Source organism: Pogoniulus pusillus, chromosome 5, assembly GCF_015220805.1.
Source record: "Pogoniulus pusillus isolate bPogPus1 chromosome 5, bPogPus1.pri, whole genome shotgun sequence".
In the NCBI taxonomy this organism is placed as follows: Eukaryota; Metazoa; Chordata; class Aves; order Piciformes; family Lybiidae; genus Pogoniulus; species Pogoniulus pusillus.
The window spans coordinates 22,819,526-22,836,774 of NC_087268.1; the positions used below are offsets into that span (position 1 = coordinate 22,819,526).

Here is a 17,249-nt window from a genome sequence, read left to right on the forward strand (position 1 = left end):
GTTCTCTGGTGGTGTACAAAATCCATGTGCTATGGGCCTGCATTCTGAAGTATGTATCATCATGAACTTTTTATGTTTTAAAAGGAAGGACTCAAAACTTAAGTCATGAATATTAGTCTTCTAAGAATTCAGTCAGTTCAAAGATGGCATAGCACTGTAATGGTTGACCATTTGATTTTAGGAATTACTCTTGTTATTACTCTATATTCCAGAAGAATAGTTTTCCTTATTTTTTTAATGTTTTACTTTTTACTGTGTGTTATGCTTGTTTTCGTGATACAAATCAATCATAAGTATAAGAATAGAAAGTGTGACTGTGAAGTGCTTGAGTTTTGATCTATGCCCTTTAAGCCTGAGTAGTATTACCATACTTCTGTGACATGCTTGTGTATTTGACTTTTAGACTGCATACTTGAAGTCATTGCTTTGTATTGCTCTTCACGGTGTTCATAGGTTTAATAAAGGAGTTTTCTTTGAGAGATAAGTGTTTTACGTTTCATTTAACCGCGCAGGTCAGTCTCCGGTATTTTGCGGGCGTTCTGGAAAGCAGCTGAAGAGACGGCATAGTAGTCAGCGGGGAATGTTACTGGATGATTGGTCAAGAATAGTTAAGAATCTGAATGTGTCATCCTCTGTGAATCAGGCTTCACGACTTATTGATGGTAGTGAGCAGTGCTGGCAGTCTTCTGGGTCACAAGGAAAGGTATAACTGGTTTCTTTTGGTCAGAGAAAAAGCCATTTTGTGGCATACTTTGTTCTTAAAAAGCTATGAAGTTCATTAAATATATTTGCTTTTGTTTTTGTTTTTTTTTTTTATTTCCATGTAAGAAAGTAGAAACAGTAGAATAGTAGAAATAGATATCTGAAGTGCAAAACTGTGTTTCTTCATAGCAAATGTACCTACATTTTTAAAGCTGTGCTTCATTTTTCTAATTTCATGTGTATTGGAGGAAGTTTTGAAAAGTGAGCTTTGAAAAACAGGGTAGTCATTGTTTTCTGTAGTTGGGTAAACGGTTACAATTGCCTTTTCAGTATAATAACTGATGACAATTTTTCTTAATAGTTATGATGATTATATTAAATGGCTTTATTGCAATATGAAAAGTATCTGTGCTCTCACTACCTAAAACTGGCTCAAAGCGCTCTCTTACTTGCAGAGAATTGTAGAGTATGTTGAATTGAAAGGGACCTATGGAGTCAAACTCCCTCCTCCCTAATTTTTCTGTCCAACATGTTTGGTGCTCTGTTCACAGCCATATTGAAAATATCCCCATGTACCCTGTCTTCAGATTGTCTACAGACTGCAACCAAAGGCTCCTTGCCCCGAGTATCTTGATAGTGATATTGTGTTTTCTCAGAGTTCTTTGTGGTGTTGCTCTCAGGTGACCTAAATCATTTGCTGCAACTGTATTTGGAGTTTGGCTGTGTGAGTTCACAGGGTCACTTTTCCTTTGGCCATTTCCCACATACTGAAGCTGTTGATTACCATTCACAAATGCTTTTCATTTTTTCTTCAAAACCAGCACACTCCTTCTTCTTAACTGTCTGAAAATGAAATTCTGTGCTTTTCTCCTAGCACTGGATTCGGTTGGAGATTTTTCCAGATGTTCTTGTTCACAGACTAAAGATGATAGTGGACCCTGCAGACAGCAGTTACATGCCCTCTTTAGTTGTAGTTTCAGGTACGTGTATGCTGTCTGAGAAGCCTAAAAACACTTTCTTTGTACGTTCAGCTGCAGGTATTTACCTGGTTTTGATTAGCATATTTACCTATTTATCATGCATCATGTCTGTTTCTGAAACAAACACAGTATCTTAAAATGTTTTTCTTTCTGTATTTTGTTTTCTAGGGGGGAATTCCTTAAATAACCTTATAGAGCTAAAGACAATCAATATAAATCCTACAGACACCACAGTGCCTCTTCTCAGTGACTGTACAGAAGTAAGTGAAGTTTGTGTGAGACTTGTGTGCAACAGAAAAGTATTTTGCTGCAAGAGATGGATGAAAAGTTCTGTTGTGATGATTAAACCATGGCATTTAACTTATCAAAACTTCTGGAAGTTTAGTATAGTTAAGTTTTACCATAATCGTAGCATAATGCTCTAATAGTGTTTGTAGTAAAGATAATGTAGATTTTCCAATGTAAATCAATATACCTATGAACCAAGAAAAAATCCCAATCATCTTAAATCTGAGGATTGTGTTGGTAGGTGGTGAAGCTTATCTCAGATAATAGTTCTGATCTTTTTTTGTAGCAGCAAGGAGGAATGCATAATGAAATTTTAGAAGATAGGAAGTGAAATCATTCTAATGGCCTCTAATGAGGCCATAATGCTTATCTTAAAGTATGAATTGTGTAGGACTGGAAAGCCAAATATTTGAAGTTACTGTTTAGTTTTAAGTTGACAAACTCAAGCAAAATTCTAATTCTTTCTTACATTTATAAAGTTAAATTTAGCTTTTGTCTTCATAGTACCACAGGTATGTTGAGATTGCAATCAAGCAGTGCAGAAGCTCTGGGATTGATTGCAAAATACATGGCCTCAGCATACTGGGACGTATACGTGCAGAGGATGAAGATTTGGCTGCAGTCCCTTTCCTTGCTTCCGATAATGAGGAGGAGGATGATGATAAAGCTAACACTGGGAGGTAGGTGTGATGGTTTGGGTGTTACCTGCCCCCACACACTTAAGAAAATCACCCAGACTAGTCCCAGTGGCTCTGGAAAATTGAATGAAGCACAATAAACAAGCAGATATTTACAATATGTACAGAAATACAGAAGTTAAAAGCTAATACAGAAACACAACATCTTTCCCAGAAACCAGAGTCCCCAGGAGGGGTTCTCAACCGCCCTTCCACTTTCTCCCCACCCCTCTACCTTACCCCATATCTTGCCTTATGTTCAAGGTAAGTTTGGAGGGTTGACCAGGGTGGTTAGGAAACAGATGTATTAGTCAGGCAGGTTAGACAGAGAAGTGCAGCCCAAAAAGCCCAGAGACTCTGTTAGCTATATTTATGTTCTTGTTATACATGTGAGCAAGCCTATGAGTGAAGTAAGCATCACCATTGTTTCCTTTTCGCAGCGTATAATCTAATTCTTCTTACCAAAATAACCCAGCTAGGCCCAAACTAGCACAGTAGGTAACTGCAGAGGTGGTGGGGTAATAAAGAACCTTAATGTCTCTATATTTCTACAATTCAAGAGATTATTGTAAAAAGAGCAACTTAATTTTCTTGAATGGTAATTAAGAGAAATGAGCATATTTATAGGAAGATCATTTATTGATAAATAAATTATTTGCATTATCGCACTGCTAAGTTGTTAGCATTTTGTACAGTTTCACTGCTTGTGCAGTATATTTGAGGTGCAAAACTTAATTAAAAACTTGATTTGGTTACATTTGTTGTCTGACACGTATTTACCACTGCTTGATGAAACATTCTGGGTTTTTTTTTTTTGTCTATTTGTTAACTGTGGTGGTGTAGTTTGACTACTGAAGCTATTCCAGTGATAGTAAACACAATAGAAAGGTGTCTGTGCTTTAGCATGCAGGTTGCTAAACTGACTGTGTTGTGAGTTTGTTTTTGTGTTTTGTTTTTTGTTTTCTCAATATGCTCAGTCTTGTTAGAAAGAAGGCAGCTGGACTTGAGTCAGCAGCTACAATAAGAACCAAAGTTTTTGTCTGGGGACTGAATGACAAAGACCAGTTGGGAGGACTAAAAGGTTCCAAGGTATGTTTGTTGTTTCCATACTTCACTAGAAAGCAGAAACAGCTAAAAATTGAATATACAGGTGTGATGGTTTGGGCTCTTACCCGCCCCCCCACACTTTTTGGAATTGCCCCAGCTAACTCAGAAAAGCCTCCAGGAATATAAATGAAGCTATTTATTTTACAGCAGCAAATATACAAGCAGCTATTTACAATATATACAGAAATATACAAAGGATAAACAATACAGAAGCACAGCTCCCCTTCCCGAAACCTGAGTCCCCAGGAGGGGCTCTCAAACCACCCCAACACCTTCCCCAGCCCCTCTCAACCTTACCCCAGTTCCCAGGAAGAATAGAGGTGCAGCCAAGAGGTTAAGAAGGAAGGATAGTGGCAGTGGGGTTAAGGAGATGTGACTAGGTCTGAAGGCAAAGGCAGAATGAAAAACAAAATGGAGAATGTTTACTTCTTCTTCCCTGAGTTCTCAGCAGGACTGTGAGCGAGGAGACACAACCATATTTACTTTTTCACTGCCCATTATCTAGTTCTTTTACCAAAACATTCCAGCTTGCTTCAAACTAGCACAACAGGTCTCGACACACTGCAAAAATAGTCAGATTTATTTGAAATCTTACTGTTTATTATCAGAAGCTAGGAGGAATAGATTTTAATGTCTTTTTCCTGTTAAGACATGTACATGTCTGCTGGGGTGGAACATTGGAGAAAATTTACATTTTGATTGTTAGTATGAAAGTTTGGGTTTATAGCAGCCTCTTAATTGTTCATTTCTATACAAAAGTGAAGTAATTGTTTTAAAAATGTGTAGCACTAGATACGAGTTCTGTTCCTTTTGAGTTTGCTTGCACAAAATTAAGATTCTGGTGAACTTTTCTATATGTTACTTGTACCTGGAACTGGAGCGGTCACCAGAATAATGAAGTTGGATTCCCATGTCTTTATTTGTGTAACTTGATGACATTTGAATGCAATTTGAATGGAATTTGAACTTATTTATACATATTTTTAATGTAATTCAAGATAGGAGATACATGGCAAATGGTTGATCAGTTTAAAATATCAGTCTGAAAAGTATGTTTAGAAAGCATTTAGGATATATTAGTATACATTTTGAGTCCCTTTCAAACAAAAAGTTAACTGTTACTGTATTATTATTCTTTTTCCCAAGAAAACCTTACAGAAAATGAAGTCCTTGTTTATATCACATTTGTGTTTTCTTTTCCCCTCAATTTTTGCATTTATCATGGTTTCAGTACCAAATTTTTCCTTGATTTCTGTCTTTTGCATGGTCTATATTAACTGGTATTTGCGGTGTGTGACTAATGCATGTAATATCATCTGTATAAAACAAAAGCAACCCCCCAACATGTTAGATTAACTGGTTTATCATCTAAGAATAGCTCTTCTTTTTAAAGTACAAAACTTTATTGGAATGTTGGTTTTTTTTCCCCTGTCCATTTTAGATAAAGGTCCCTTCCTTTTCTGAAACCCTGTCTGCCTTGAATGTTGTGCAGGTAGCTGGAGGATCCAAAAGCCTTTTTGCAGGTAATAAAAGTTTAAAGTAAATGCAATCCCTTAGGGGCAGAAACAGATTTTCAATTGTGAAACATTAATGCTGGGTTTTTTTCTTCATTTTAGTGACTGTTGAGGGTAAAGTGTATGCCTGTGGGGAAGCCACAAATGGAAGGTTGGGTTTAGGAATATCCAGTGGAACAGTTCCTATTCCCCGCCAGATTACAGCTCTCAGTAACTATGTGGTAAAGAAGGTGGCTGTTCACTCAGGTACTGATAATTGCTATACTTTTATGCATAAACACAACATGTTAAGCCTGCACATAGTTGTTCTGCAGTTTTCTTGAATGCTGTTAAATCTCAGCATATCTAATATTTTAATGAAACATAAATCAAAACCCTTGAGGTTGTTAAATTCTGCTTGTTGCACAAAACAAAGGATTAAATCTGATAGTTCTATTACTAAAATCTATGAATTGAGACTATACACAGTTTCTTCCGGGAAGTTAAATTTGGTAACTTATGAATTCCAAGAAAATGTTTCCATTTTTGAATATTGCTGAGTGGTGGGGTTTGTGGTTTTTTTCTGTTGTGTTTTTTGCATTTTTTGTTTGGTTGCTATTCTTAATGCTGCATGAAAAAAACACCCAACAATTTCAGTGATTGTTTCTTTTATATTTTTTTGTAATGTTCCGGGAAACTACTGTCACTGAAGTTTTATGTTTTAAGTTAAATCACATAAAAACTCCAAAGAAACAAGTAATATGTGTTGGCTCATGCAATTACATTGTAGAACTACAGAAACATCAAATTTTTGCTGGATCTGGTGCCTGGATGAAAACTTGAAAATGTAATTTTCTGGTTTTACTTCTAGGTGGCCGGCACGCTATGGCACTGACTGTTGATGGAAAGGTATTTTCATGGGGTGAAGGAGATGATGGAAAACTTGGTCACTTCAGTCGAATGTAAGGACATGAACTTTGTCTGTATTTCAGTAAAGGGTTATTGGTGTTACACGTTATATCACAACTGACCACTGCTATGGTATTAGAAATCCTGTCATTATCAGTAGGAGTAAAAAACTGTGTTGTGAAAAGACCCTTTTCAACAGCGTGTGTCAGTTTATGGTTGTGATGGTTTGGGGTTACCCTGCCCCCCCTCCACTTTGTAGGTACCCAGCTAACTCAGACGGACCCTGGGAATATAGATGAAGCAATTTATTTACAGCTAGCAGAATTTACAAGCAGCTATTTACAATATATACAGTTATATACAATTATATACAGAAATGTACAAAGGATAAACAATACAAAAGCACAACTCCCCTCCCAGAAACCTGAGTCCCCAGGAGGGGCTTTCAAACCACCCCAACACCTCCCCTTGCCCTCTCAACCTTACCCCAGTTCTCAGGAAGAAGAGAGGTGCAGCCAAGAGGTTAGGGAGCAAGGTTAGTAGGAGCAAGGTTAATGAGATGTGACTAGGTCTGAAGGCAAAGGCAGAAGGGAAGACAAAATGGAGAAAAAGTCTTTCTTCTTCCCAGAGTTCTCAGCGTATCTGTGAGAGAAGGAGACACAATTATTTTTCATTCCACTGCCTGTTATCAAGTTCTTTTACCAAAACATTCCAGCTTGCTTCTAACTAGCACAATGGTGCAGCATTTGTAGCATTCTTCAATTGTTTAAAAAGGAGACATTCAGTAAATGTAATACCGGAAACAGTGGATAAAGTCTTGAGTAGTGGTTTTAAATGTCCCTGATGAAATGGCATACTTTTGAACACAGAGATTTTAGTTTCTTTTGTAAGGTAAGGTTTACAGAGGTGCTTTGAGGTGTAAAAGAGTAGCAGTTTTACATTCCTGAGCTGTAACAGTTCACAATGTAAGCCTTGAGAGTATTTTGTAGACCTTTTCTTTAGTCTTCTGTTCACAAATTTACTAGACAGAAATAGTTTTCTTACACTTTTCAGCAATACATAGTTTAATCCTCTAGAGGACAGCTTTAAGGAGAAATGTCTGCAGATTTTATTTTATATGCACCACAGAAAGATGTTTTGAGAGACTGGAAAAACTTCATTTGTTGTTCTGATACATTTTAGGTACTTGCCCAGAATACATAAAATTAGAGTGCCCAATTCAGAGGGTTGCTATATGACAACAAATAAATATTCATGGGGACATGCATGTCAGATCAATGAAAAGAGTTGTCCAGATTAATGCAGTATTGATGTCTGTTGTTCAACTGCCTCATGTTTTTCTGTAATTTTATTAAAAGTGAGTCTTGGAACGCTCAATCATTCCACAGGAGCAAATTTTCCAGAGGCCATGCATAATTTGATAAGACTGTAATAGTGGCTCTGATAGGTAGTCAATATTAAAAGATGTTGGATCTTGTCCTTGAATTTAGGAAATATTGTAACCATATAAATAGTAAAAGTTTCCAGTCTTGTCATGGAAACCTAACAGTAAATTCCAATTCTAATTTATCTCCTATATAGAGCAAAGTTGAGATGGAAGCGTCATCTTTTAATCTTGCTGTCTGGTTCTCTCCAGAGCTAACAATCTCTCAAATTTAGGCAGTTAATAGGGTATCAGTCTTCATTTTGTATTATATGCTTTTTAATTTATTTATCACTCTAGTATTGTGGATTTGTCACCTGGGTTTTGCAGCATACATGAAAATATTTATTTAAAATAAACTTTGAAATAGATTAAGATTAGCTTTATGGTGCTACTGAAGAGTACAGCTTGGAATCCTGTTGCATCTTCTTTTATCTTTAGGTTCCTGTTGAGTTGGAGTATATTGTGCAGCTCTTCCATGATTAACACAATGAATTATTCACTCATTCTCTCTAGGAACTGTGATAAACCCAGGCTGATAGAAGCGTTGAAAACCAAACGCATTCGTGACATTGCTTGTGGCAGTTCCCACAGTGCTGCCATTACCTCTAGTGGTGAACTGTATACGTGGGGTCTTGGAGAATATGGAAGGCTAGGACATGGAGATAATACCACACAGCTGAAGCCTAAAATGGTAAAATAAATGTTTTTATCTCTGATGAAATGCAAATGTGTTAATGTGTTTGTTTAATAAATGACAAACTCTGAAATAAAGGAAGAAAACTAATAAGGCAGTATAAAGACATTATTTCAAAGTGATCTAAATTAAGTTTTGGTACACATACCTCTAATAACAGACATGGTATTTCAGAAAGGCCAAAAAAGTTCTAATCTCTTTCTTGGGAAGAGATGTAAAATGGCTAGTGCTATTTCGACCGTTCATGTCCCGCATCTACTTTGATGCACAGCTGGAAACTACTGCTGGCACTGAGTGATGCGGTATGTTCAGTGAGAAGGGCTTGATAATCCTCTGCTAAATGGCATGCTCAGGCTGGCTACAGTGATCAGTCACAAGATCCCGAAAGTGTCATAGGATTTTAAGACATAATTTCTTTTAAGACACAATTTCTTTGAAACATCTTGCTTACTACTTCTGTATTGTAGGTTAAAGTGCTCCTTGGCCACAGAGTCATTCAGGTTGCTTGTGGAAGCAGAGATGCCCAGACTCTTGCTTTGACAGATGAAGGTAAGAGTATCTTGATCCAGAAAGTTTCTGTCACATGGGAATACTGTGATAATTGTTTGACCTGCAGTTTGGTGTTTGCCAGGTTCGGTGTTTTCTTGGGGTGATGGTGATTTTGGAAAACTGGGCCGAGGAGGAAGCGAAGGATGCAACATTCCTCAGAACATTGAGAGACTGAATGGCCAAGGCGTTTGTCAGATTGAGTGTGGTGCACAGTTCTCTTTGGCACTGACAAAGTCAGGAGTGGTATGGACATGGTATGTTATATTTATCAGAAAGTATTACAAATAATTGCTAAGTATGTGTGGTATTTATTGGTGTTTGACTGTCTTAGCTCCATCTCTTCCTTACCTGTGTGTTTCGTTGTTTAAATTAGCAGCTCTTTGAGACAAGTTGTGAAATGTTACTCTGATGCTGTGCCTTGTAGCACGGTCAGTTGTGTATTGCACTCTTGTTAGTATGCCCAAGTCTTACTGGATTAGTGGAGGAAAGGGAGAACCATTCCATCTTTTGGGGCAGTGGAGAGTGTAAAGGAATGTTTCATCTCTTGGGGACAATGGAGATTATAAAAGTATGTTAATTCAAAACTCTGGAATGGAGAGTTATCTGAGAATTGTAATTTGGAGTATGTAGACTATAGTGAAAGCAGAGACAGAATAAGGATGTAAGGAACTAAGCTGAAGTTCAAAGGAGATGGGAAGAAGCTGTTTAGAAACATGGGCTCTATAGAGCTCATTGCTTCTCAGGCCACTGAATTGGTGGTACTGATGCCTTGAAGCAAGAATGTGGTCATAGCTGAGAGTTATTCAGAAACCCTTTCTATTTGTCTGCTTGCTTCTGCTTAGTTTGAATGCAAATTTGGCTCTTCATAACCTTAAATCTTTCTATAAAATTTGGGGGCTTCCTATATGGCAGATAGATATCACAGTATCACCAAGGTTGGAAGAGACCTCATAGATCATCAAGTCCAACCTGTTACCACAGAGCTCAAGGCTAGACCATGGCACCAAGTGCCACGTCCAATCCTGCCTTGAACAGCTCCAGGGACGGTGACTTCACCACCTCTCTGGGCAGCTCATTCCAGTGTCCAATGACTCTCTCAGTGAAGAACTTTCTCCTTACCTCAAGCCTAAATTTCCCCTGGCGTAGCTTGAGGCTGTGTCCTCTTGTTCTGGTGCTGGCCACCTGAGAGAAGAGAGCAACCTCCATCCACCCCTCAGGTAGTTGTAGACAGCAATAAGGTCACCCCTGAGCCTCCTCTTCTCCAGGCTAAACAATCCCAGCTCCCTCAGCCTCTCCTCACAGGACTCGTGCTCGAGGCCTCTCACCAGCCTTGTTGCCCTTCTCTGGACACGCTCAAGAACAGTATCACAACTTCTGTGTTAGAACTTTAGTCAGGCAGCAATATTAAATACATTACATATCTGCCTCAAACATAATAAAATCTTGAGAAAATTGGTGATAATGGGCAGCAGAACTGAATGGTTACTAAAAACACAATGTAAGAAATCTCAGGGTGCTTTTCTTCTTTATTGACATTTTTAGAGTCATTTTAAGATGCTTGTGTTATTTTGTCAATGACATGTTTTTAGTCCAGTTTGTGTTGTAAACATTTTAGAAGAATTTAAATTATGGAGGCTTGAGAACCTATTATGAGACTTGCAAGACTGCAAAAAATCTCAATTTTGAAATGTTACTTCCCCTTTTTTTTTTAAATGTTGAGTAGACTTATTAAGGGGTCCATTATTATTAGGTTTATCCCCGGTAATAGAAATCTCTCCAAGGCTCTGAGAACACATCAGTTTTGCTGTACTTATAATTGCTTTGTTTCTGCAACAGAGAAAATTTACATCTACACTTTGTACAAAAAAATAGCAATAATGATGCCTCTTCTGTACTGAGGTGGAAGGTTATGGAGTCACAGAACTGCAGTTTTCCTCATTAAGCCTTTATAATTCAGGATTGAGGAGTTCACTAGTTGGTGCTTGTACTTAATCTCAGTGATACATGAAGTATTTTGATTTGTGTGAACAGTATAATTAATCTGTGTTTTACTATCTGTTGCAGGGGTAAAGGTGACTACTTCAGGCTAGGTCATGGAACAGATGTACATGTAAGAAAGCCACAAGTTGTGGAAGGACTGAGGGGTAAAAAGATTGTGCATGTGGCTGTAGGTGCACTCCATTGTCTGGCAGTTACTGACACAGGACAGGTACGTTGTGCATCACTCTGCTTTCCCCCTCTTCATCCAGAAAGGAATAAACTAAGTTGCTGAGGAACAAGTGTGTAATAGCATCTATGCTGATTAAATGGAGCAATAATTTCTGGTCATATTTATTAATTTCTTAATTTCCTAAATAAATATGAGCACAATTGTAATTTAAAATATACTGGCCTCCATATTGTTATTGGAGTTTCAATGTTGTTGTTGTAGCTTCTGTAATGTTTTCTTTATGTATGATCTCCTAAGTTTCTGGCTTCTCACTCTTGAAATGCAGAAACATTCATTGCATTCTGGACAGATTTTTCTGCTGTGATACAGCATTATCTTGATCATAGTATTGATTCAGATCCCCAGTGTAATTACCGTGAAACTAATTCTTCTAATTTTCTGTTCGCTATGAACGTTGACTAATTTATGAGTCAGCTGATGATTTATGGATTGGCAATAATGTGTGAATCATCTGATAAAAAGTGCAGCTCTGGGTTTTTATTATGTTTTCCAATTTCTTTTAATCGTGATAACGCTTACATTATTTAATGAGGGGAGGAAGAAGTCCTGACGATAAGTTCTCTAAAGTTACCTAGATTAATAATACAAATCACTGAGGTTCCTTTGTTCCTTTGTAAGATGTTTTGAAGAAAGCAATTAAATGAGGTAACCAGTGCAGCAGTGTAATATGTGGAAATGTTTACTGACAGGTTTATGCTTGGGGGGACAATGACCATGGGCAACAAGGAAATGGAACTACTACAGTCAATAGAAAACCCACTCTAGTCCAGGGTTTGGAAGGCCAGAAGATCACTCGGGTTGCTTGTGGGTCTTCCCACAGTGTTGCGTGGACAACAGTGGATGTAGCTACACCATCTGTTCATGAACCAGTACTTTTCCAGACAGCGAGGGACCCTTTGGGTGCTTCTTATCTTGGTTGGTATATATTGCCTTACGTTGCAGTGGGGTTTTTTGTTTGTTTGTTTTGGTTTTAATATAATTATTTTTAATGCCATTGGAGAGTTACTTGTGTGTGTGGTTTAACAGGTGATAGAAGAGTGCAAAAAGAAAACTGTCTTTGCAAAATACTTCACAAAACAGAAAATACACCTCTGGAAAAAATCCAAATCAACAAACCTCTTCCTGAAAGTGGAGGTTGTAAAGGACATGTTCAGACATATCATTAGTTTGAACTTTATTGCTCTTCAGGAAATTAAAATACAACATATTTTACTAAACACCACGAGGACTTTGTCTTTTATCTGTAATGGAGCTTTACAGTGGTAATGGTCCATCAATACTACTATAATGCTGCTCTTACATGCTACCTCTTAGTGTCCTTGATTCTGCTCTTACCTTTTGTTTCCGAGTTAGGTGCCTTAAGGATTAGGGAGGAAAACCAGCAACGTTTTGTGTTGATTATAAAAGCATCAAATGTTTTACTAGACAAGCTTTTTCATAAACATGGCAATGCATTTAAAAAAGGAGCAACAAGTACATATATAGAATTGTCAAGTAGTATTTTTTAGAGTACCTGATTCATTTTCTTGCTATTTAATAAATTTCTTTGTAAGTAAAACTTGTTATCACCAAAGTATTTATGTATACTTTAATCTTCATGAGAGATGAAGCAATGAGGTGGAATGCTTTTATGAAAGTCTTTGCTGCAAAGTCTTGGTATTGATATGAATGTTTGTGTAGGCATAGCAGTTCAGGAATCTGCTGTAGAGTTAGTTTTAGCCATCTTTCTGATTTAAGAATTAGGTAAATCGGTGCAAGTTATGTATGGCATCACTGAAAAATGGTTGCCTTCTCTTTTTTACCCACTAATTCCAGGTGTTCCTTCAGATGCAGATTCTTCTGCTGCCAGTAATAAGATGAGTGGGGCAAACAGTTCAAAGCCAAATCGCCCATCTCTCGCTAAGATTCTCCTGTCGCTTGATGGGAATGTTGCTAAACAGCAGGCATTGTCACATATACTGATGGCATTACAAATCATGTATGCCAGGTAGGTGTGCAAACGTTCTTTTGTAGAGAAAAGGTGACATTAGTTAATCATCTCTTAGGGTTACTTGAGTGTAAATTGCTTCGCAAGTTTGAATTTCCTACAGTTATGCCTAAGCTTTATTTTAAATTTTCTTTCCGTGTTATCTTTAGTTATGTTACACCTTCTTTACAGAAACTGCCAGTGCCTTGGGAAAAAAAAATGGGGTTTTTAAGGAATTCTCAAGTAATCATGTAAAAGGAGTGTAAATAACATAATATTGAAAAAGCAATGGGGATCAGGGTGGAGTCAACAATAAAACTTCATAGTGCCCTCCTTGTTGTTAGAGAATTTGTGCTAAAATTTATGAAGAGGAACTTGTATAAAACAGTGACCTTACAGCATTTAAGCATCAGGCTCAAAGGAGATAAACTGCCCTTTAAATTCCAGAGCTTGGAAACCTTTCCTTATTTTATTAAGACAAGCTAATATAATATTTTCTAAGTTGGACAAGGGAGTATAATTAGGTTTACATTAATCTGTTCTCAACGATTTCAGGGATGCAGTTGTGGGAGCACTGATGCCTGCAAGTATGATTGCACCAGTAGAATGTCCCTCTTCGTCACCAGCTCCTCCATCAGATGCTACTTCTGCTGGAAGCCCTGCAAATGGAGATGAATGTGTGCTTGCAGGAGATACAGAAGAGAGGCTGAGCCCAAACCCATGGCAGGACAGGAGAGGAGAGGTAATGTATCGAATGAATTTTTCTGTCAATCTTTTACAGTAAAACTGGTAAACATGTCTTGTTTAGTTCAATAATAGCAGAGAGTAAACAATCCTTTCATGCTGTAATTTGAGGAGAAAGTACCCCGCATGTGTCAGATTTGGCAAAACTAAAAAACTAAAAGTTGAGTGTAAAATCAGTTTTGAGCTTTCAGAATGTATAGTGTCCTTGAAATGGAATTAATTTTACAGGAGTGATCTTTAAAATGTGTTTAAAAAACAAAAAGACTAAGGGAATATTTCATGAAATGTATGAAATGTTATTGTAGATTTATATCAGCTAATGTAGATGGAAGGGCCTGAATGGAGTTCTACTCTGTTTCCCAGCTGCTAACAGAAGCAGAAAAAAGAAGAGGCTTGTTACTGAGGAAATATTTTCCTCAGTATCAGTTTGCCATGTATTGTTAGGGCGTGTCTTTACATTGTAGACTTTTTGGCAGGTGCTGGTGTTCTCTTGTACATATTTGTAGTAACTGGCATTGAGGGGGATGTTGTCTGGTTTGCCATGTTAAGAACTCAAAAGCTAAAAACACAGCAAATTAATTGTTGATTTTGATTTACCGACTGTTTTTGAATTGCTGCTATCCTTGACAGTAAGCTTTTCTAATAAATAATTACTCTTAAAGGTTTTACAATATCTTGTTGCAGCTTTTGTTAGTTATTATTTGTTTTGGCTAGGTTGTTTCTTCAGAAGATGCTGTGACACCATCTGCTGTAACTCCCTCAGCTGCTGCTGCCTCTTGCCGTCCTTTCATTCCAGTCACAGATGATCCTGGAGCTGCCAGTATCATTGCAGAAACCATGACAAAAACGAAAGAAGTAATGTTGTCAATATCTTCCTTAAAACTTAGCTCCTTACTATGCTTGTATCAAGCAGTTTCACTGTTCTTCTGCTTTTAAAGTTACTCTGTAAATGAATGTGCTTTAAAAACCTATCCACAGACAGAGGCATAGTGTGTTTTTTTTCACTTGAGTAATGGGTTTAACAATACATTAATTTTGAGGTTATTTAATCCCAGATTTACAGAATGTGTTTTAAATTGCTTTTTACCTTTCTCAGAGTAGTTAACTTGTTTGGATTCAGTGTAATACTTTTCATCTTCACAATCTAAATGCTTCTGCAATTTTTTTTGGTAGGATGTAGAAAGCCAAAGTAAAGTATCTGGCCCAGAACCTCAGTACTTGGATGAGTTTACTAGCCTCTTAGTGCCAGATGACACACGAGTCATGGTTGACCTGCTAAAGCTTGCTGTGTCCAACCGAGCAGGTGAAAAGGGAAGAGACGTCCTTTCAGCTGTGCTGTCTGGAATGGGCACAGCTTACCCACAGGTCAGATTTTGTTTCTGTGCATTTTAACCATATCTTTGTTATTAGTAGTTTGCCCTAGAAAATTTTATTACATTTGCAGTGGAGTTCAGCATATTGAGAAACACAGATGCTGGAAACATTACATGAATATCAACACATGAGTTGTTATTACTTTGATATGTACATGTGCTACAAATATCAGCAATGTCCTTGATTAGTTATGCTGCAGTTAGGCATTAAAATAAAAGCTTAAGTAATGGTATTTATGTATGGGACTAGTGGCTATAGGTATTGGAATGAAACTGAAGTATCCAGATCCTATTTCTTGGATCTGTGGAGTGTTAGATTAAAAAAGACCTTGTGAATTTTTGGTCTGCATCTATGTTTATTTCTCAGTTGCTTCAGGCATTACTGCCTGCTGAAAATGCTGATAATATATTGTTAAACGATACATTAATTCTGCTTAATTTTTAAGATTAACATGGTGCGAGTAAGTTTCTAACTATTTACAAAGTATTCACAGTTGTGGGGAGTTTTGAGGGCAACTGTCAAACAGCTGTAACATTTGATATCAGCAGCAATATGAAAGAATGCTACAAATTCTAAATGATCATTAGAGTATCTCTTTGCACTAATGAACTGAAAAGGGCTTAATGTTTCTTGTAACTTAGACTATATTTTTCTGCATTTCTTTTAAGATGCTCATATGATGTAGTTAATTTATGGCTTTACACTACTTAAAGACTGCTTTGAAATATCAGAAGTGGTTATAAAAAGCTGATTTTTATATTCTTTTATTAAAGGATTATTTGCTTCACTGATCAAAAAGGTGAATGGTGACTCACTAAGGATTGTGTGTTGAATTAATGGTATAAATGCTGTGACAGCTTCAGTTTTAAACAATGGATCACAGAATGGTGGGGTTTAGAAGGGACCTCCCGAGATTGAGTCCAATCCTTCTTGCAGAGCAGGATCACTTAGGGCAAGCTGCACAGGTACATACTCAGACAGGTTTTGAAAGTCTCCAGAGGAGATTCCACAACCTCTCTGGGCAGCCTGTTTCAATTCCCTGTCACCCTCACAGTAAAGAAGTGTCTCCTCATCTCTCTTGAACTCTTACAGTATCTCTGTCTGAGTGAATAGGATTGGAGATGAGCTTAACTGATGCTGTTCACCTGAGTTGAATTTCCTAAATTGTTACACTTTTTTTTTCATTTCCCCAATTTTTCAATGACCAGCTATGTATATCTCTGGTTTGGGTTTGAGATGTAGTTCTTTTCCTCCTCCTCCCCTAGTTAAATGGCATGCTGTAGATGCATTTACACATTGTTTGTTCTTCAATTTCTAGCATTAATAGTGAGTAGCTGAACGACTTTGTATTTGTGAATGGGTTTGGTGGTTTTGTTTACTTGGGATTTTTTAACCTTGAAAGTTAAAATTGTCATTTGAAACTCCTCTTTGAAAATTACTGTTGTTGGAATTTTCTCTATAAGCAGTGTTTTGCAATATTACAAAGTGGTTAAATGTTTACACCTTTCGTTAATCTCTTGGCCTATGCTATACAGTTTATATTTATGTTTTCTGTAAGGGGAAAAAATAAATTGTGTTGTCATTTACTTACTGGAAATTTATTTAGCATTAACAACATCAAACATAGTATTTTTGAATAAATGTGATTGTTTATGAAGCAGAATTAAAAAAAATAAGTGATTTATTAATTTAACTTTATTGTTATTTTAGATTTGAGAAGGTTGGCTTAGATGCCTTGGACTAATCAAGCTTGCTTTTTGTAAAGTGTACATTTTTCTTTTCTTAGGTTGCTGATATGTTGTTGGAGCTTTGTGTTACTGAACTAGAAGATGTAGCAACCGATTCACAAAGTGGTCGCCTTTCTTCTCAGCCAGTTGTGGTAGAAAGCAGCCATCCATATACCGATGATACATCTTCTAGTGGCACAGTGAAAATACCAGGTACAGAATTCTTAGAGTTATGTTATTGCAACTCAAATCATTATCAAGCCTGCACGCACAGATTTTTGCTTAGCTTGCAAAAATGTGTATTGAACTTCTATAGCTGTGTTACACATCCTTGTGCTATAATGAAGCATTTGTTAAATTGCTTACATATGACGTGAACATCT

At 37.1% G+C, this 17,249-nt stretch overlaps 1 protein-coding gene across 3 annotated transcripts in view; it reads left to right on the forward strand.

Moving 5' to 3' along the window:
• The window catches only part of HERC2 (HECT and RLD domain containing E3 ubiquitin protein ligase 2), a 118,017-nt gene that overhangs the window by 72,521 nt on the left and 28,247 nt on the right, over window positions 1-17,249 (forward strand). For all 3 annotated transcript variants that reach the window (XM_064143509.1, XM_064143510.1, XM_064143511.1), the window contains 18 exons: window positions 513-703; window positions 1,577-1,682; window positions 1,851-1,942; window positions 2,475-2,650; window positions 3,625-3,736; window positions 5,196-5,277; window positions 5,371-5,514; window positions 6,119-6,209; window positions 8,096-8,273; window positions 8,744-8,825; window positions 8,908-9,079; window positions 10,890-11,034; window positions 11,745-11,970; window positions 12,871-13,042; window positions 13,577-13,763; window positions 14,480-14,620; window positions 14,939-15,130; window positions 16,926-17,079. In XM_064143509.1, the coding sequence (XP_063999579.1) occupies window positions 513-703; window positions 1,577-1,682; window positions 1,851-1,942; window positions 2,475-2,650; window positions 3,625-3,736; window positions 5,196-5,277; window positions 5,371-5,514; window positions 6,119-6,209; window positions 8,096-8,273; window positions 8,744-8,825; window positions 8,908-9,079; window positions 10,890-11,034; window positions 11,745-11,970; window positions 12,871-13,042; window positions 13,577-13,763; window positions 14,480-14,620; window positions 14,939-15,130; window positions 16,926-17,079 (2,643 nt within the window). The remainder of the gene's footprint in view (window positions 1-512; window positions 704-1,576; window positions 1,683-1,850; window positions 1,943-2,474; window positions 2,651-3,624; window positions 3,737-5,195; window positions 5,278-5,370; window positions 5,515-6,118; window positions 6,210-8,095; window positions 8,274-8,743; window positions 8,826-8,907; window positions 9,080-10,889; window positions 11,035-11,744; window positions 11,971-12,870; window positions 13,043-13,576; window positions 13,764-14,479; window positions 14,621-14,938; window positions 15,131-16,925; window positions 17,080-17,249) is intronic.